The sequence below is a fragment of the Benincasa hispida genome, chromosome 1 (assembly GCF_009727055.1).
Source record: "Benincasa hispida cultivar B227 chromosome 1, ASM972705v1, whole genome shotgun sequence".
In the NCBI taxonomy this organism is placed as follows: domain Eukaryota; kingdom Viridiplantae; phylum Streptophyta; class Magnoliopsida; order Cucurbitales; family Cucurbitaceae; genus Benincasa; species Benincasa hispida.
The window spans coordinates 17195919-17217590 of record NC_052349.1 but is presented as its reverse complement, the minus strand read 5'-3'; the positions used below and the strand labels follow the sequence as shown (position 1 = coordinate 17217590).

Genomic DNA, 21672 nt, shown 5'->3' with positions numbered 1-21672 from the left:
TCCCCATTCGGTCTTGTTTCGAAAATGGTAGGCATATTGGGTCAATAAACTTATACCCTCACCCATACAAATCAAAGGAAAATCCCTCGTGAAGAGGAGTTCATAATATACTCAGGATTAAGACTAAGTTGCCTAGGTCATCATATTGAAATAGGAACCTAACTAGTTAACGGTGTTACATCTAATGGTTACTATTTTACAGTCGGGTCTTATACAAACTCATTGCATAGGATACCTTCAGTTACATGTCAACTACACGAACGCGTTGGTGTATCAAATATAAAGTGAGTCGTATCCATAGTATTACCAGGATAAGGTACCTAACCTTATCCTATACTATATAAACCCTTCAACCTCCCTGTATGTCACCACATACAGTTCAAGACTATAATAACATTTATTGAATTAACATCTATAATTTTTTATTGATGACGGTCAATTAATAACGTTTACTATCTACGAGTTTTAGGGTATAAAACCCAACAAGCATAACTCAAACCCCTCTAAGGTCTCCAAAATATTGGTGCGGTTTCGCTTCATCTCCATATTGGTGTGACTCTGCTTCATCTGCAAAATATTGGTGCGAGTTCATTTCTCCATCTTCAATCAAGTGCGTTTTTTAAGTTGAAGTTGAAATAATGATAAAGTTGGGGTGCAATTGTTCTAACTCTCATAAAGAAAAAGAAAATGAGTTACTGTCACACCTCGCCTCAGACTACTCTCTGAGCCTAAGAAAGGACATGACTGCAGTAGTTATCAATTCTTTTGTTGACATTTACTGCCTAATAACTCTTGCGGAAATAACTCTGATACCAATGAACAAAATCAACAATCAACTGATTAAGTAAGCCTATTTTATTACAACAATGTAATGTTTATACAACTCCAAGACTAACAACAAAGTTTACAATAAAAACTCTTTAAAACCTTTTGGAAGTGTAACTTGTGGCTGGCAAATCTTGACCTTAGTAGCACCCTGGAACTCCTCACCTTTCGCTACCTGGGAAGAAAACATTTGAAAAACGGGATGAGCTTGATAGCCTAGTGAGTGACCAGAAAACTGATTCTTATCAAAAGAAGTACCCCATGCCTTGGGTACTTTTGCTCAGATACCTTCTCAAAACTGTGTCCTTCAGTATCGAGCTACTCGGATACCTTCTCAACTGTCCTTCGGTATCAAGTTTCAAGCAAAACTAGTCATACAATGACTTTCTTTAATAAAACATAGAAAACATGTCTTTATCTGAAAGATCTTTCTTTAGCACATAGTTTATTAAAAACATTGTAAATATTTTAGTCAAACATTTTAGTCACTCACCTTGATCGTTTAGGAACCTTTCTCTCTAGAAGTTCCTTGGTCACCTCGGGCTCCCTTTTGGATCCTACGATTCAGAATCAATTTAAATCTTAGATTACTCATAGTTATATGCTTTACCTCGAGATACTAGTTATATGCTTTATCTTGAGATACTTTCTTCTACAAATATGCTCTAAAATGTCTCAAGAAGCTTACCTCAAAATCTTAGCTCATAAATTCTCGTGGTTTGGCCGAAAACATCAAAACATCAAGACTGGCTTAGCTTACCCGACAGCTCGACCCCTCTGTCTTGTCCTCATTTTCCAGCCCAATTCCTTGGAGTTTATTCTTCAGAAGCCACATCATGAAAACTAGACTCTCATAGCTTTCAGGTGGCTTTGAAATCATATCAAACGCACGAGTATTTTGGGAGAACTCTTCGTTCCAATTTGATGCTACTTCATGTCTTTTTTGTCCGACAGCATCTCCCCTCTTAGAACCTCTTGACCAACGCATGGTCTTGCTACCAACGCATAGTATCCTCCCAATACACTCTTCTTTATGTCCTTTGAAGAGAATTTGAGTTCTCATCTGAAGTCCTTAGCCCTATTTATAGGTGTCTAAGATTTCTCTAAGGCCGACACCTCCTACTTAGCCGCATGTCCAAGTGTCTTTTCCTTACACTATTACCGCAATCTTGAATTAGCACAACCCAAGGTGTTTTGCTCCCCTTTTATCAACGCATAGTCCTCAACTTTTCATGTCTTCTTATGTATCCACCTCATTTTCTTAAGGCTTAAAGATGTCTTCCCAACAAGCCACATGTCCAGATGACGTCCTTAAATGCGTTCATCCAACCACAAATATGCCCACATGCCCTCGGACGTCCATCGCATAGCAAATCACCAACGTATAATAACCTTTGGGTTGACTTGGTTCTCAACTCAAAACCTCAAGGCATAACTCACCATCACCTAGGTTCTTGCTAACACATCCCTTATGACCAACGCAACCAATCCTCATGTCCTTATTACCGCAAGCCTTAACAATGCAAGGACAAATCATCATGCGTCCACCTTAGCTCGTTCCATCGCCTAGCTTATATCTTAGCAAGGCCGCCGCATCCATCGTATCCATAGCATCCATCGTCGCATGCCATCGCATGCCATCGTGCAGCATCACTGCATGCCATCGCGTAGCACTGCCACATCCATCGTATCCATCGCATCCATCGCTGCATGCCATTGCATACTACCAACACATTCCTTCGGTCGCATATGCGCATAACATAGGCCCCATCACCGCATGCCCTCGGCCGCACACTCTCGCATAGCAAGGCCGCTGCAATGCCCCCAACGCATAGCACCACCCCATGACGCACAACACATAGCACCGTCGCAAGATGCCAACGCATCCCTTCGGCCACAACCCATCGGCCGCATTGTAGTACCACCAGAACCATCGCGTCCATCGCGTCCATCGCGCCACATACACACATACCATCGTGTTTAACGTTCAACGCCTTTGGATGCGCAACTTGAGGCTACTGCATACCCGATCAATGCGTGTGCGTGCCTCCATGCCTTGCGCCCATGTCCACAAAACTTAAGGCTGCCACATGCGTTTTCTAACCTCTTCAAGACCTTGGCTGCTGCATGCACTACTAACCTCCCAAATAATCTCTCAAATCTAATGACCAACGCATGGCACACACTAACGCATTGTCAAATACTTGGTCATTTTTTCTCCTTGGCTTCCAACGCATGGTTACTCTGGTAATGCCTCTTGCCAAAACTTCGGTCAATCATGCGTCCAACCTTACAAACGCATGGTTGACTTTTTAACTTATGTGTTAATGTCTCCTAACTCTGTCCTTTTAACCTTACACTTAGCCAAATTTCATCAATCAAAACTTAACTCAAAACTACTCCAGGAAATCTATTCAATACTTAGAAATTTCTATCACTTCAACATAGGATTTAACTTTCACTTAGTTAATTTTCTTAACACCTGCTTAAGCAGGAAAAATGAAAATCTGGGTTTCACAGTTACTATTAAAAAAAAAAAAAAAAGAGTATAAAAAAGTGATGCAAACAAAGAGCTGGTAAAAGAAAGAAAAAAGTTGTAAAAAAAATTGTGAAAGAAAGCAAAAATAAAAAAAAAAAAATGAAAAAGAAGTTAAAAAAATAAAGAAATCAGGAAAAAAATTAAAAAGTTCAAAAAATATATATAATAAACGTTGTTGGAAAAAAAAAAACCTCAAAGAATCACCATCTCTCCCCCATAATCTGTCTCTCAATTTCTTTCATTTCCAAAAATCTTCGCCAAAAAAAAAATCTCTCAATTCTCTTCCTTTCTCACACATTATCTTGGCACCAAGAGAAACATGCGGTAAAAGAAATTTGGTCAAAACAAAAGTTGATATCGCCAGCGACCACACATCAAGTGCAATGTAATGCTAATGAGTCTTGAAGGAGATGATCAACCATTGAAGCGTAAAAAAAGATGAAGAAGAAGCAAAAAAAAAACAAAAAAAAAACAAAAAACAAAACAAAGGGGTGAGCTCCACTTTCAGTAAAGAAACCAAAGAAGACTCTAAAACAAAAAGAAAAGGTTGCACGTTGATGCGGAAGAAGAAGAAAAAAATTTGAAAGGTGACTGAGTTTCTCAGCAACAAGCTTCGAAGCTATAAAGAAAAGAAAAAGAAAATATTGACCCAAAGCGGCAACAAAAAGGGAGGAATTTTTTTTAACAATGATCAAATATTTCAACTGCTTGAAGAATTGAAGAATTTTGATTGTGTCCATTCCTATTTATAGATGGTGGATATGAAATGATGAAATGATAGAAATGACAACCAAAAGAGAGTTCAATTCTAGACAGAGACCAAATCTTTCTTAACCAAAATCTCCAAAATTTAAACAAGCCATAACCTCTGTGAAATTTTGCTCAAATTAAACAACATTCAAAGATCGATGAAAAGCCTTCTTGAAACAAAAAGAAAAGATGATGAAGAAAAAAATGGGTTGAAAGCTCGTTGATGAAATCGAAAAAAGCAGTGGAAGAAGTTCAAAAACAAAAGAATTGAAAAAAAAAAAAAAATGCTTGTGGGCTGAACTAAATAAAATGGTTGAAGGACTTCCTTTTCATTTGAGGTGTCGGTTCTAATAAAATTGTTGGACTAGATTTGTTTAGCCAAATCTTCTAAATTTTGGTTGGTTGAGATCATATTTGAGTTAAAATTGTGATTCTACTACCAAGTCAAATGTTCAAGATTAAAAGTTTAATATTTTTTTATTTACTTCAAGCCAAAATTTGGGGGAAATGTCAAATTATCCCACCTCACTAGGTCACAAATTTCACTCATTTTAGAGTAAAATTCAAATTAAATCCAAGTCAAAATTTGGGTTGAATTCTTTATCTCAGCTCAAGGCAAAATGGAGATATATTACAACATCTCAAATGTTCATGGAGTTTAATTCAAATTAAAACCATTTTTTTTATTAAATTCAAATTATATTCAAAATTAAATATTCTCAAGTCAAAATTTGACAATGTCAAGTTAAAATTGGAATAATACAAAAACTACCATTCCAAATCCAAGCTTAAGATATGGGTACCAACAAAATTTTAGCCTATTGTCAAAATCTTGACGTAATTTAAATGTTTTCTCAAATTAAAGTATGGAAACACTCTAAGAATTTTCCAAATTCAGAGTTGGAGTGAAATTCCTGTCTCTTATACACATCTAGATGTGTATAAGAGACAGATATGAAATTAAATTCATTATAGTAATGTGTTTTATTAATTTAATATTAGATATTAAATTAACAAAATTAATTAAAAGGTTTAATTAATTAGTTTTATCTAAAATTAATTAATTGAATTAATTTTTATAAAACTAAAAAACAAATAAATTAGTTTATTTATTAAATTGATTTTAGAACTCGATTGTTGAAAATACAATTTGAAAAACAAAAGGAAAATTTCCAAAAGTTAGAAATCTCCACTAAAGATGCAAGCACCTTATTCATCCAATTCTACTTAATTCATGAAGAAGGAGTTGGCCTTCATGCAAGCTTTGACATTGCATGTTGAAAGTTTTATAAATTAGAGTGTTAGGCTGAAAGATTAACGAGACATTCATAATTTCTACAAAAAAATTCTGCAGAATTTGAAACCCTCAGCACCCTTTTCAATTCTATTAAAACCAGCTTAATTTACTGTTTCCACCACACAATCCTTACAAGAGAATAATAGAAAAGATCTTTGTGATGGTCTACTTGAAGATTGAAGCATCTTTTGGTGGAGCTCAACTGGTTTTGAAGAAGATTCATTAAAGGTATTGTGTTTAGCAAACCCTCTTGTGAAATAGTTTTTCTAAACCATGTTTTAAACTAAAATTAAGTGTGATTAGAGTGTTTATTGATTTTGATTTTCTCCACTGAGTTTACTCCATCAAAATCTTCATCTTACTCTTTCCACAGATGGGTCAATCCACATGGAGATCATAGTAGTAGATATAGTTGTTGGCTAGTGATGTTAGTGATGTACAATCTACCTCCATGGCTGAACATGAAGTGAAAATTTTTTGTGTTGACTGCACTAATATCTGGTTCTAAACACCGAAAAATGATATAGATGTTTATTAGCTCCATTAGTAGATGATTTGAAAAAAAAAATTTTGGAAAGATGGGGTGGAATGTTACACATATGAAGAACAACGTTTCCCGCTTAAAACTATTTTATTTTGGACCATTAATGATTTTTCTGCATATGGAAATTTATGTGGTTGTATGGTTAAAGGATACCATGCATGTCCAATTTGTGGAGAGAAAACATCATCCACTTACTTATTGAAAGAGAAGAAGATAGCATATCTCAGGCATCGCAAGTTTCTACCACGTCATCATTCATATAGGAAACAAAAGAAAGCTTTTAATGGTGCATAAGAATTAGAATTTGCTCCAGAACCATTTAGTGGGTAAGGAATTCTTGCAAAAACAAATAAGTATCAGTATTCATTTAGTAAGAAAACTATCAAGGAAAAGAACAGTGGAGACAGTCCTTTAACTTATTGGAAGAAAAAATTTATTCTTTTGGAGTTAAAATACTGGAAGTATCTTGACGCGCGACGATATTGTTTAGAGGTGATGCACATTGAAAAGAATGTGTGTGCAAATCTTATTGGCACATTGCTTGATATTCTTGGTAAAACGAAGGATGGAATAAAAATTGAATTTGTTGTGACCTTTAAATTTTAATCATGGTGTGCATAACCATGCATCACATTTATTCTTTTAAATTTGTCAAGGGAACACCATGCCATTTGACTATAGGATCTCTAGATAACATTGTTACAGTAGCCACAGTATTTGATGATTATGTGGCATGTTCTACTGTTAAAGTACTTATAGACATTGTCATGAGAGAAGATTTGTCAATACCAATTCTTGTAAAGGGAAAAATAGAGACTTTAAATCAAGCAATGGAAAACTTCATAACACGGCCTTGTGAACTTGTAATTATGGCTGACAAGAAAAAAGTAGGCATCTTTTTCGCTCTATATATGAGTTTGGTTATTTATTATTTTTTGTATTTTGAATTTGTAACTTTGGTTATGGTAGGAACATTCAATAATTAAGAGTGTCGGGTGTTCCTCCAAATATACGTATTCCAATGGCACCATCAAGCTTTTGAATGGATATGTCATACACAACATGAACGATGTAAACATGATTCATATCAATTTGAACGAGCATATATTTGGAAAGGATAAATTTGTTTATTTAGATCGTGATGATCTGATCCATTATTATAGTATAGTTGAAATTGGTTATATGTGTGTACTAATATATATTGGATAATTATCACACTTCTTGATTCAAAATCTTTATGTATATTTTTTTTCCATGTTTAAATAATAACTTTTGCTTTGTTTAGATATCTTTGGGATGAATGTGGTCGTGATATTACCAATATATATATATATTTTTTTAATGATTGACCAAGCAAAAATATTGTCACATGTAAAGTCTCTAGATCTTCGATCTAGAAATTTAGCCAACCAACTAGAATTGACTAATTTAGACCAATTCGTTCTTATTCCATATAACACAAGACAAGTAAATGACAATTTCTTTAGTTATTTTTAATTTGTATTATACGTGTATTAATATTTCAAAATTGTTGCTTATTATAGTTATATTGATTGTAATCAATCTTTAAGAAAATTGTGTTTATGTTTTGGACTCTATTTAAAGTAAGGTTCAAGAGGATTTTCATGCAGTTATAAATATGTAAGTGTAATTGAACTTTATTAGCTCTTAATTCAAGTATTTATGTTTGGTTAGTGTTTTCAAATTCTTTAGTGGATTGAAAACATGGGAAGTCAAGCATGATCACTAATACCATCGGTCTTCTCCAAAATAGTGCATAATCTTAGTTCTCCCATTACTAGTCTCGTACATAAATTATTTATCTTTTATGTGCTAGATATAATTTAATAAATGATGTAAACTTATGTTGAATTTATTTATTTTTTCCTTTTTTGTAATTCAATACAAAAAATGCATATACCCAAGAAGAGATTAACGTAATTTGAATACAGTGAGCAAGTCTTGTTGGCCGATTTGTGTAAGGATGCACTTATTGTTTTTTTTGTCTTAGTAGAATGTAAATGCTAGTTTAGAATGAATCTTGACGAGTTTTGAGTAAAAGATGCAAGTTTAGAATGAATCTGAAGTACTAATCGTTGTTTGTGGATAGACAAATTATTATCGAACCATGATCTTTTTATTGGAAGATTTGTGTATAGTTTTTTTGTTTATGGGTATTTAGTGTAAGTACTCATGGAAGTACTAATTGATGTTTGCAAAGGGAGAAATGATTATAATATTAGAGAAGTGTTTGGTATTTCTAATTATAGTTTTGGAGAGGCAAGTGGTTCCATATGAGTGTTGGATATGATAATTTTAATTATTATTCTATGGAAGTGTATTATCGATATACAAGTGTTGGTTAGTGTGTTTATCCATATTTGATAAGTACTTATAGAATGGATTTGAAGTACTAATTATTGTTTGTGGATGGACAAATTATTATTTATAAGAAGTGTGCTTTATTGTAGTTCTATGGAAGTGTATTATTGTATTTTAGGTAACTTTGTATTTAGTTTTGTGGTAGAGTATATTGTTGTGTCGATTGTTTTATTTTAGGTTTCGGTTCTGTATATTTAAAGGTAGCAGAGAAATATTGTTGGCTTGTCATGTAGAACAGTAAACATGCATATAATATAATAGACACATATTACCACGACACATATTACCACAAACTATTTTTTTTATATATTTTTTAATAAAATATGATGAGGGACATTTACTGACCCAAAATGGGACATTTAATGTCTTTTTTAACTCTTTGACCGACATTAAAAATGGATTGGACAATTTAGAAAATGTGGCATTAAAAAATATCGGACAATGAAAAAAAAAATGGTAAAAAATCGACATAGAAGATAGTGTACAATGTCAATTTTCAACTGACATTGAAGATGGTGTACAATATCAGTTTTCAACTGACATTGAAGATGGTATACAATGTCCATTTTCAATTGACATTAAAGATGACATTGAAATTTCTATCAGCTATAATGTCGGTTTTACCGACATTAAAGACCTTTTATAACACGGTCTTCAATGTCGATTTTCAACTGACATTGTACCCCTATAATGTCAGTTTTAAACCAACATTAAAACTCAGTTTGGTAGTAACATCTCTTCCATGAAGTTGAAGGTCTAATGAATGTGTTAAAACTATATTAGGTAATAATTCCTTCTATAAATTAAACATAAACATAAATTTGTTTATTTGAGATTTTGATAATATTTTTCTGTACAATTAAATACAAAAATCTTATTTAAATATATATATTATTTTCCAGCATTTTTCGTCCACGAATATCTTGAACTAACAGAAATTTTTACTCGTCGTCAAAGTTTATGGATAAAACTTAATTTTTTTCCAATAAATAATTAAAATTCATTTATATATATGAGATTACTTCCAACTCAATATTTCTTTTTCCCTTTTTTTTTTTTTAGAATACCAAGAGAAAAAACAACTTAACAGCAGTGAGAATAAGTGGCTAACAACGAATCCGACCCTGGGAAATTATCAAGTCAAATCAACGAAACAACTTCGTGAGCCACAACATTAGGTGACGCTTAACAAAGAAGAACTCCTTAATGATACCTAAACATTGTAAATTATGCAGAGAATCCATGAAAAATTGAATCCCGTCTGAATCTCATAAAATCAACCAACCTTTTATTTAAGTCTAGGCACTAAATCCTAAAACCATAAATTAAAATTTTTAAATATTAATCAATTTACAAAATTACATATAATTTAGACATTTAAATATTAATCAATTTACAAAATTACATATCATACTCATATCATGTCAAGGAAAAGCTCAGCACTCAGGTCGTTGGTTGAGCCATGGCGCCGGAAGTTGCAGATGAGTCCATAGTACCTTGCCACGGTGAGTATTAGGGAACAGCATACTGCTCTGGTGTACGACAGCATAACCTTAACACTTACTCCTTTTTTATGTCAGAGGGTTGAAATTTTCATATCAATAAGAATATAGATCATATTTAAACATCTTACCATAAAAAGAGTATGTTACCGTATCTATCCTTTACAAATATATATATATATATATATATATATATATATCCCTGCCTTCTTTTAATAGTCCAATAGCATATATATATATATATATATAGTACCTACATAATTTTAAGTTACTAAAATCTTGTAATTAAAATGTGGAGTACCTACATAATTTTAAGTTACTAAAATCTTGTAATTAAAATGTGGAGGAATCGAACCTCAAACCACGAGATCGATAGTATAAACAGTATATCAGTTGAGCTATAAAAAATAATAGACCATTTGCTTATTAAAGTTATGAAAAATACTTAGATTAATTATAAAGCATCATATTTATATATGAGTCTCTCATTAAATTATTCGATCATAATTTGTTATATGATAAACACTTCTTATTAATTTTTTAATATTTTGTGATTGGAGTATGATGCACAAAGATGGGTGATCTAAATGGCTCTAAAGTTATTAACTATTAATTCTTATATATATGTTTAAGCTATATAACAAAATGATGATTCTTACATCAACTTTTTTTGGGCTAGATTTATAATATTTTAATAATTAAAGTTATAAATTTAGTCTCAAGCTTTAAGATCCTTTTTATTTGATTTCAATATTTTAAAATGTACGAACTTTAAGATATAGTGTGTCTAGCTATTTAGTTCTTGTATTTTTTTTATTTTTTTTTTATTTTAAAAAAGTTCTAACAAATTTATCAGGTACAGTTTCAAATTAAATTTGTGCCTAATTAGTTTCAAAATTTTTCTCAATCCACAACAAACTTTATGCTAGCGGAGTTATATATGCTGTTGTGGCTAATTTTTCACATCATTATGTAAAATATCTTATAAACTTTGTTCAAACTTAGCTCAATTATATTATAAATATTATAGAAAATAGATATCTATTAGATACTCATGCTTAGCGTCCATCAACCATGTGTCATGTCCTCATTTTCCAAAGGATTATCTATGTGTTTTGTAAATACTCATTCTTAGTGTCCATGTAATCCACCTCCTATTTGCCAAATTGTCTATAAATAGTGGCCTTTGGTGGATTTTGAAAAATACACATCGGGGAGTTCCGTACAAATTGGAGAAAGTGGAGAAATTTGAGAATTTTCTCATTTCTTACTTTGTTATTTTATTTTATTATTATATTATGTTTATTTTAATATTATATTTTATTATTATATGTGTTCCCATTGTTCTCCTCAAATTCACAATACGTTATCAGCACGAGCTCTTGTCGTTTTCCCCACTAAAAGTAGGTCCTAAAGGTATGTCGATTTTTCCATCTTCGTTATAATCAATAAATTTAATGTTATTTTGCATATTCAATATCTAATAAATTTCTAACATAAGTACAATATTTTATGATAGTGTTGCCATGACAAATCTCACAAAATTAGAATTTGCGTCTTGATATTAACGACAATAATTATTTGTCATGGGTACTTGATGTTGAAATCCACCTGGATGCTATGAATCTTGGGAAGACTATTAAAAAAGGAAATATGACATATAGTCAGGACAAAGCAAATGCTATGACTTTCCTTCGTCATCATCACCACAAGGGATTGAAAATGGAGTATCTTACAATAAAAAGTTCTTCGTATCTTGTGGAAAAATTTATAAGAAAGGTATGATCATCAAAAAACAGTTATTCTTCCTAAAGCCCGTTATGAGTTGATGCACTTGAGGCTACAAGATTTCAAATCAGTAAGTGATTACAACTCCGTATTTTTTAAAATCAGTTCGAAATTGTAGCTATGCAAAGAGAAAATTAATGATGTTGATATATTAGAGAAGATATTTTCTACATTTCATGTCTCGAATATGCTTCTGCAGTAATATCGAGAGAAAGGTTTTAAACAGTATTATGAATTAATTTCATGTTTTCTCGTGGCCAAACAAAATAACGAGTTATTGATGAAAACTCATGAATCTCGACCAACCGGAACGATATCATTCCCTAAAGTGAATGTTGTGAATGTTAATAATCGTAGTCGAGGTCGTGGTCAAGGTCATGACTGTGGTAGAGGAAGAAATAATTATTATTTTCGTGGTGGTCGCTCTAATCATTCAAATGTCAAAAGAACCATGCAAAATGATGATCACAAAGGAAAAGTACCACAAGATAAGAGTTCATAGAGTGTTGAAAATAAATGCTGATGCGGAATGACTGGGTATTGGTCACGTACCTGTCGTACGTCAAAACACTTAGTTGACCTCTATCAAGCCTCCCTGAAGGAAGAAGGAAAAAATGTGGAAGCAAATTTTGCATACCAGGATAATGATATATTTGACCCATCCCATATGACAAATTTGGACGTGGCAGACTTCTTTGAATATCCTGAAGAGAAGATTGACGTAGTTGATAGAACATCAAGTGTTTCTTTTAATTTTGAGAATATCTAGACTTAATGTTTTTTTTTTTTTTTTTTATCTATCTTCATGTTTTTTTTTAGTAACTTTTGTATATTTTAAGTGTTGTTTTCTTATTGTAATTATTTTTATTTAATGAAGAAACCTGGATCATTTCCATATGTTGGGTGACTAAAAAATGAGTAAAAAAGATATATGTCTAGCAGACAGTGCAACTAGACATACAATACTTACAAGTAAAAAATATTTTTCTAAACTGACAATGCTGGAAGCAAAAGTTAATACGATATCAGGTTCTACAAACCTGATTAAAGGTTTTGGAAAAGCAAATATTATTTTGCCTAGAGAAACAAAATTTATAATTGACAATGCATTGTTCTCTAGTCAATAAAAAAAGAAATCTTCTAAGTTTTAAAGATATACGTTGCAATGGTTATCATATTGAGTCTGATAGTAAGAATAATGTGGAATATATACATATCATATCCACTGTCTTCAATGAAAAACATATAGTGGAAGAATTGTCTGCTTTATCTTCTAGATTATATTATACTCATATACGAGTAATTGAAACATACGTAACAATGAACCTGAAGTTCATGAATCCAGACATATTTACAATTTGGTATAACCGATTGGGTCATCCAGAATCTATAATGATGAGAAGAATTATTGAGAATTCAAAAGGACATCCATTGAAGAGCCAGAGGATTATTCAACTTAATGAATTATCATGTGATGCTTGCTCTCAAGAAAAATTGATAATTAGACCATCACCAGCTAAAATGGGGATTGAATCACCTGCATTTTTAGAACAAATTCATGATGATATATGTGAACCTATTAACCCACCTAGTGGACTATTTAGATATTTTATGGTATTAATATATGCATCCAGTAGATGATCACACATTTGCTTATTGTCAAGTCGAAATCTTGCATTTGCAAGATTACTTGCTCAAATAATTAAGTTAAGAGCAAAATTTCCTGATTATACAATTAAGACCATTCGTCTTGATAATATTATGATGAATTTACATCCCAAGCTTTTGATAATTATTGTATGTCAATTGAGATAAGTGTTGAACATCATGTACCTCATGTTCATATACAAAATGGTTTAGTAGAATCATTTATAAAACGTTTGCAGTTAATTGCAAGACCATTACTTATGAGAGCTAAGTTTCATTCATCTATTGGGGACATGCTATTTTGCATACAGCGTCATTTGTATGCATTAGGTCAGTAGCTTATCATAAGTACTCGCTATTATAATTAGCTTATGGTCATGAACCAAATATTTTCTAACTGAGATTTTTTAGATGTGTAGTATATGTTCCAATTGTTCCACCACAATGCACTAAGATGATTCCTCAAAGGAGGTTAGGAACATATGTTGGATATGATTCCTCATCAATTATTAAATATCTTAAACCCTTGACGGATGATGTATTTATTGCACGATTTGTTGATTGTCAATTTAATGAAACAATTTTTCCAACATTAGGGGGAGGAATTAAGAAATTGGAAAAAGAAATTACATGGAATGCGTTGTTATTGTCTCGTTTAGATCCCCCTATAGATCATTGTGAACTCATTCCAAAAGTAATTCATTTGCAAAAAATAGCAAATCAATTACCAGATTCATTTATAGATGCAAAGAAAGTAACTAAGTTACATATATTAGCTATAAATGTTTCATAAAAAATTGATAGCTCAACACAACAAGTTGTCACTAATGAGTCTGAAACATACCAATAGCGTGGTAGACCAGTGGATTCCAAAAATAAAAATCCTTGAAAACGAAAAATAATTAATAATGAATAAGGGTTGGTTGATGATGTAAACCTATGAAGAAATCCTCGACATGACTAGTGAGAAAAGTGAAATACCTAAAGATAATAATGAGATTTCAATAAACTATGTCATGACAAAAAAAAATAAAAATAGAATCGAATTAATGTAATTATTGACAACATTTTTGCGTATAATGTAGCTCTTGATATTATATTTGAAAATGAGGATCTTGAACCAAAATCTATTAAAGAATTTTGACATAGAAAAGATTGGCTTCAGTGGAAAGAAACAATCGAGGAAGAATAGGTAGAATTGAACTCACTTTCAAGACGTCGGGTTTTTGGATCAATAGTCCCAACACCAGAAGGTGTTAAACCTATGGGATACAAATGGGTATTTGTGAGGAAAAGAAATGAAAATAATGAGGTCACAAGATATAATGCAAGAATAGTTGCACAAGGTTTTACATAAAGATTTGGTATTGATTTTGAGGAGATGTATTCTTCGGTGGTGGATGCAATTACATTAAGATATTTAATTAGTTTGACTTTGTATGAAAGTCTGGATATGCATCTTATGGATGTAGTACAACATATTTATATGGATTTCTTGATAATCATATTTATATGAAAATCCCAGAAGGATTTAAGGTACCTGAAACATATACATCAAATTTTCGAGAATGGTATTCAATAAAGTTACAGAGATCATTATATGGATTGAAACAATCAGAACGGATGTAATACAATTGCTTAAGTGGATATTTATTGAAAGAAAGATATCAAAATAATCCAATATGTCAGTGTATTTTTATAAAGAAATCACAATCAAGATTTGTTATTAGAACTGTATATGTTGATGATTTGAATATAGTTGGAACTCCTGAAGAGCTTTCAAAGGCAATAGAATATCTTAAGAAAGAATTTGAGATGAAAGATCTCGGAAAAACAAAATTTTGATTTAGTTTGCAAATTGAGCATTTAGCAGATGGAATATTTATTCATCAGTCAATTTACAGTAAAATTTTTGAAAAGATTTTATATGGACAAAGCACATCCATTAAATGGAAGTCCATTCATTGGATACAAGGAAAGATATATTTCGACCTCGAGAAGGTAATGAAGAACTTCTTGGTTCTGAAGTATCATATCTTAGTGCAATTGGTGCACTTATTTGTATCTTGCGAATAATACAAAGACCAGATATTGCATTTTTAGTAAATTTATTAGCAAGATATAGTTCTTCTCCAACAAAAAGACACTGGAACGGAATTAAGTGTATACTTCGTTATCTTAAAGGAATGATTAATATGGGTTTATTTTATTCAAATAAATCAAATTTTGATCTAGCTGGTTATGCATATTCTGGATATTTATCTGATCCACACAAAACTAGATCTCAAATAGATTATCTATTCACATATGGAGGAACTACTATATAATGGTTGTTGAGTTTTATGTCCTAAAACTCGTGGTATGTAAACAATTGAACTTATTCTGGAAATTCAATAAAGATGTTATTCAATAAATCTATTGATTGAATAAAAATCCAATAAACTTAAAAGTCACTTGACTATTGGATGAGTACTTGAACTTTATGTGGAGACATAAAGGTGGATCAGGTTCAAGTAAATAGTCAAAATGATCTATAGTATATGGATAAGGTTGGGTACCTTATTCTGGTAACACTATTAGATGCGGCTTGCTCTGTAGTTGTTACAAGGAGTTGTAAAGTGCTACAAACAAAGTGATCCTAATTCGTTCATGTTGGACATGAGGAGTGGGGGTGTCCTTGTGCAAAAGAGTTTGTACAAGATCGGACCACGAAATGAGTCACTCTTACTTTATAACGTTGTTTATTGTTTAAGACTGACTATTTCAAAGCGATGACCTAGGTAACTTGACCTTAATTCTGAGCTAACAATGAACTCCTGTTTATTCGAGATCGCCCTTAGATTTGCATAGGTGAGGGTTGGCTCAACAGTGCCGGCTCAATAAGACTGTCATTTCAAGGGTAAGACTGGATAGATAGCTGGGGACATAGGATTCAAGAGGGAATTCACTCCTACCCGTTTTAGGGATAGTAGAGAGATTGTTCCCTTAAGTGCTAATTCTAGGGTCTTAACAAGGGATCTCGCCCTCTCATTTGATATGAATGGGACTCAGTTTTGTGATTTGATCACAAAACAATTGTTCATTAGAGGATCAGTGGGGACTTAAGGAACAAGAGGTAATTTTGTGGGTAAAACAGAGATTTGACCCAGCCGTTATTACGAATAACCTGTGAAGGGTTAATTTACTAATCATGGTTATATCGAGTCAACATAATATATCTACAGTGAGGGAAGTTCAACTATGGGTTTTAGTGAAGTGACCCATTAGTTAAGAATGAGGGTTAGATCGGTCTAATTAGTTTAGTCGATTAATCTCAGATCGTTGGAGCCCATGATCTGTAGGTCCATGAAGTTCCTCTACTAGCTCATAAATGAATTAGCTCTAGAGTAATGTGATAAGTTAATTTGAAACGTTCAAATTAGAATCAAATGAAATTGGAGAAAATATATTTAAATAAGATTTAAATATTTGAAGATGAATTTATGTAAAAATTAATTTAATATTGGATATTAAATTAATTAGAATTATTTAAATTATTTAAATAATTATTTATTAATTTTATTAGAAAATTTAATTTATGAAATTAATTTGTAAAAATTAATAAATTTTTATTTTAGAAATAAAATATGATTTAAAAATCAATTTGGATTTTTGAAATTGAAAAATTACATTAAACTTGAAAAATGGGTTTTTCAAGTTCATCTTTAACTCATCTCTTCCTTGATTTACTCCAAGCATGAGCTGCATCCCATGCAGCACATCTCTTTGCATGATAGTCTGTAATATATTGAAGAGATTGGAGTAAAGTGAACATTGATGAAACCGAATGAATTTTCTGAAAATTCAGATGAAGAAGGTGTTCTTCATTTTTGGTTGTTGCAGTGAGCTATCTTCATATTCCCTTTGATTCCGACTTATTTTGAGTCCTACAATTCAATCTAGAGCACCAAAAGGATAGTAGGGAAGATCTTGTGGTGGTCTACACAAGGATTTGGAGGATTTTTGCAGTTGAAAATAGAGATTTCAATGATTCGGGCAGGTATGTTCTTGAAACCCATTAAACTCTGTTTTTAGCATGTTTCTTTTTAGCCAAAATTAATGAATTAGAGTACTTATGGATCTTGAACTCTTCTGCTGTGTGCTAGTGTTGATCCAACAATTGGTATCAGAGCATCTTATAAGCATTCAATTCGGATTAATTCTGGTTTGGTGGGTGTTTATATTGAAAATATGAAACTGTTGTATTGATTATAGTTTTCTGAGTTTTGGCCTTTAATTTCTCATTTAAATTTGTAATTGGCTCTTGTTTAATGAGCTTTAATGTGTTCCCAAGAGTCTATAATTTGTTTGGAGTCATTAGAATTGAAATTAAACTGTAATTCAAAGAAACAAGCGAAGAGGCCGAGTTGCAGATTCCAGACGATCAGCCTCTGTTCATATTGTCGTTGAGCTTCAATAGCTAAGCGATCGTTTAGCTTTATGCGTTAGACGATGTGAAGGAAAAGCTAAACGATCATGTAGCTTTGGGCATTGATCGTTTAGGTGTTGTGCGCTAGACAATCGTCTACCTCGACAGCTAAGCGATACATTGTATTGCTATGCGATGGCACTACACGATCGGTTAGCTTTAGGTGGGAGCTAAGCGATACAGTGAAGAGCTATGTGATGGCGCTGAGCGATCACTTACCACGATCGTTTACCTTTGATCGGGAGCTAAGCGACGACACTAAGCGATCGTTTACCTTCATACGGTATCTAATTGATGCGTTGAAATGCTAAACGATAGCATTAAGCGATCGTTTACTTATGCGCGACAACTAAGCAATGCGTTCAAATGCTAAGCGATCGTTTACCTTTGAGCGGCAGCTGGGCGATGAATCGAGAGCTATGCGATAGCACTAGGCGATCGCTTACCTTGGGCCCACACTAAGCGATCAAAACGCGGCACTAAATGATCGTGTAGTAAATTGTCTGTATTAAACGATGGAGCTATGCGATAGTATTGGACACTAAGCGATCGTTTAACGTCCTCCGACACTAGACGATAGGACTATACGATAGAAGATAAACACTGCATGGTCGTGTAGCTTTGTTAAGCAATAGGCGTTGGTTTCTAAACAATCAAGCAAACATTAAACGATCAGGCAAACGCATGACGATGGTCGTCAATGCTAAAGGATCAGCCTTGATGAGATTTTAGGCGAGAGAAAGAGAAGCCGGTTCAGCCGGTTCTCTTGAGGTCTGGTCCGGTTAAGCTTCAAATGGTTTGTGGTTGGTCTGGTTCAGATAGTTCGGGTCCGGTTCAAGCAGTTTTGAAGTGGTTTGAGCGGTGTTAAAGCTGTTTTTGTAATAGTTAGCCTTTTGTTTACTTGTTTTTACCAAAACTAAAACCATATCAGTCTGTGTTTAATTATTTATGCATTGGATGTGTGTTATAATTAAATCAATCTTGTATGTGCATATAGTATGCCATTTAGATTTAAAATCTCACCATAGGAAGCATGCAACATGCATTGAAAGTATGTTATAATATATAGTAAGTATGTTAGGGTTTCTTGTATTTAATATAAGTGTTATATTAGATATTGAATGTTTGTATGTTGTGGATATTTAGCATGTCTAAAGTTTCTAAGCTGTTATAAAATTGGGTTAGACATTTAAAATCCATAACGAAGAACAGTTGCATACTCACGTAAGTTAACCACTTATTTCAATTAGTTAAAATAGGTCATTAAACTTATAAAACTAGGGTTACAAACTCAACCGGTATACAATCTTGTCGAAGACTAGGGATATTTAAGTTGACGGTCTACGGAACACCTCCTACCTGGGGATTATAGCCGAATAATTAAGAGTTGGTAACCAGTTTTATGAGTATTCGTGAGCGATGTGAGGTAATAAAAGTGTTTATCACCTAGACATTGTAGGTTTAAGTCCAATTATAAGAGTTATACTTGGATAAACTACATAGACTTAGGGTTATTTTTATTTAGCCGGAAAAGAACCTAAGTACAAGGTTACCCAAATCATTAGAACACTTCAGTGGTAGTGAATAACTTCTATATGATAGAGTTATTAGAAAACTTCAGCAGGAGATTAATAAATGGCATACTACACTTAAGTGGTAGTGAATAACTTCCATTGACCATGTATCATGCCTCCATTTTCCAAAGAATTATTCATGTGTCTTGTAAATACTCGTTCTTAGTGTCCATGTGATGCACCTCTTACTTGTCAAATTGCCTATCAATAGTAGCCTTTGGTGGATTTTGAAAGATACACAGTCGGAAAATTCCATACAAATTGGAGAAAGTGGAGAAATTTTCTCATTTCTCATTTCTTATTTTATTAATTTATTTTATTTTATTTATTTTAGGAAAATTATTTCAAATGATAAAACTGTTAAAAATATTTATAAGATATAACAAAGTTTTAGAACTATCAATGATAAATAGACATTGATAGACACTGATAGATTTCTACCAATGTCTATCAATGTCATTGATAGACACTGATAGAAGTCTATTAGTGTCTATCAGTATCTATCATTGATAATTCTAATTTTTTATATATATTTTATAAATATTTTGGTTTATTATACTTGTAAAAAATTTTTTTATTTTAATTATTATATTATATTTATTTTAATATTATATTTTATTACCATCCGTGTTCCGTTATGCTCCTCAAATTTACAACAAATTACTTATAATTAGATTGTACAATTTTAAAAAGTCAACGAGCAAGTATATATTACAATATTATTAATCATTACCATAATTATTTTTATCACTCAAGAAATATATATATATATATATCATGCTGTTCTTAACTCAAAGGCCAAACCAATTTCCCAAGTCCTTTCAATCCACTATTTATATGTCTTCACGACACTCTTTGTTAAATCCAAAATCAAAATAAAAATCCCTTAGAAATGGCCACCTCCCAGCTTAACCAAAAAACCCTCACCGGCGCCGGTGACCTTATCAAAATCCTCCCCACAGGCACCGTCTTCCTCTTCCAATTCCTCAGCCCTGTCCTCACCAACAGTGGCCGCTGCGAGCCGGTCAACAAAGTCCTCGTCCTAATTCTCGTCATCCTCTGCGGTCTCTCTTGTTACCTCTCTTCCTTCACCGACTCTTACGTCGGCTCTGACGGTACCATTCAATGGACCATCGTGACGCCCTCCGGCATGTGGCCAATGCCGCCGACATCAGTGTCGTTGGACTTGTCAGCGTACAAGCTTCGGTTAGGAGATTTCGTCCACGCGACGTTTTCGGCGGCCGTGTTTGCCATTTTGGTGGTGATGGACTCCAATATGATGCAGTGCTTCTTCCCCAGCTTGGGGGAGCAACATAAGGTATTGGTCCAAGTTCTACCCCCAGTGGTCGGAGCGGTTTCAAGCGTCCTGTTCGTCACGTTCCCTAATACTCGCCATGGCATAGGGTACCGTTCTACTTCAACTACCATCGGAGTTCAGAAAGCAACTTCTACTGCCTAATATGTCTCTCTTCTCAGTCGGCAGCTACCATCTCGTTGACTTTAAACGTTGTTGTAGGACATGCATGTTTGCATTATTTACCTTGTTATTTTTTAGGTAAAAAACAAGTGGAGGCCACCTCTTATTGGTCGTAGGTAATATGTCTTAACCAACCATTTAAGTTATGTTCAAATTGAATATTATATCGTCGATATTGATTATTATTTTATAGGACTAATTTTAAATATAGAAAAATAAACCAAAATATTTACAAAAAAAATAGCAAAATTTTAAAACTACTATTAATGATAAATGCTGAGAGACTTCTATCACTATCTATCAGTAACATTGATAAATACTGATAGAAGTCTATCAGTGTCTATCATCGATAGTTTTAAATTTTTGTTATATCTTGTAAATATTTTTAACAGTTTTACCATTTGAAATAATTTCTCTATTATATATATATATATGAGTACGTGAGCGTGTTAATCGAATGTTATTTGACATGGAACAACTAAATTATTCAACATGTTCTTCAATTAAATAATTATTTTTTTTCCAAATTATTAAAATATTGTTACATTCAAATGTGTTTAAAAAAGGTGAATTTTGAACCGACTATTAGGAGGTAAGGATTGAAATATTGTTTTCAATATCGATTTTGGGATTTCAATTTTACGGACGATAAATTATTGATATCCATGGATATTTGAGTAAGTCGGTTGTTCTACTCTCAAACTAATTAAGTTATGAATATTATTATTAAAATTCTTATTTATATTAGACAAAATATAAGTTGTTTTTACAACATTTAGAAAAGATGTTAAAAATATCTATGGATATATACTTAATATTGACGTCGAGTTTTTTGATTTATGGATATATTAATATTCATTCTTGGAGGCAAACATGCAC

The 21672-nt window shown here is 32.5% G+C and overlaps 1 protein-coding gene across 1 annotated transcript; it reads left to right on the top strand.

Annotated features, from left to right (window-relative positions):
• Positions 1-20208: 20208 nt before the first annotated feature.
• Positions 20209-20775, top strand: LOC120073282 (protein DMP2-like). The gene has a single exon (XM_039026031.1). The coding sequence runs from the start codon at positions 20209-20211 to the stop codon at positions 20773-20775; it is 567 nt and encodes a 188-aa protein (XP_038881959.1).
• The last annotated feature ends 897 nt before the right edge of the window (positions 20776-21672 follow it).

Excerpts from the sequence above, each read along its gene's own strand:
- LOC120073282 (XM_039026031.1), top strand. The coding sequence starts at position 20,209 with ATGGCCACCTCCCAGCTTAACCAAAAAACCCTCACCGGCGCCGGTGAC.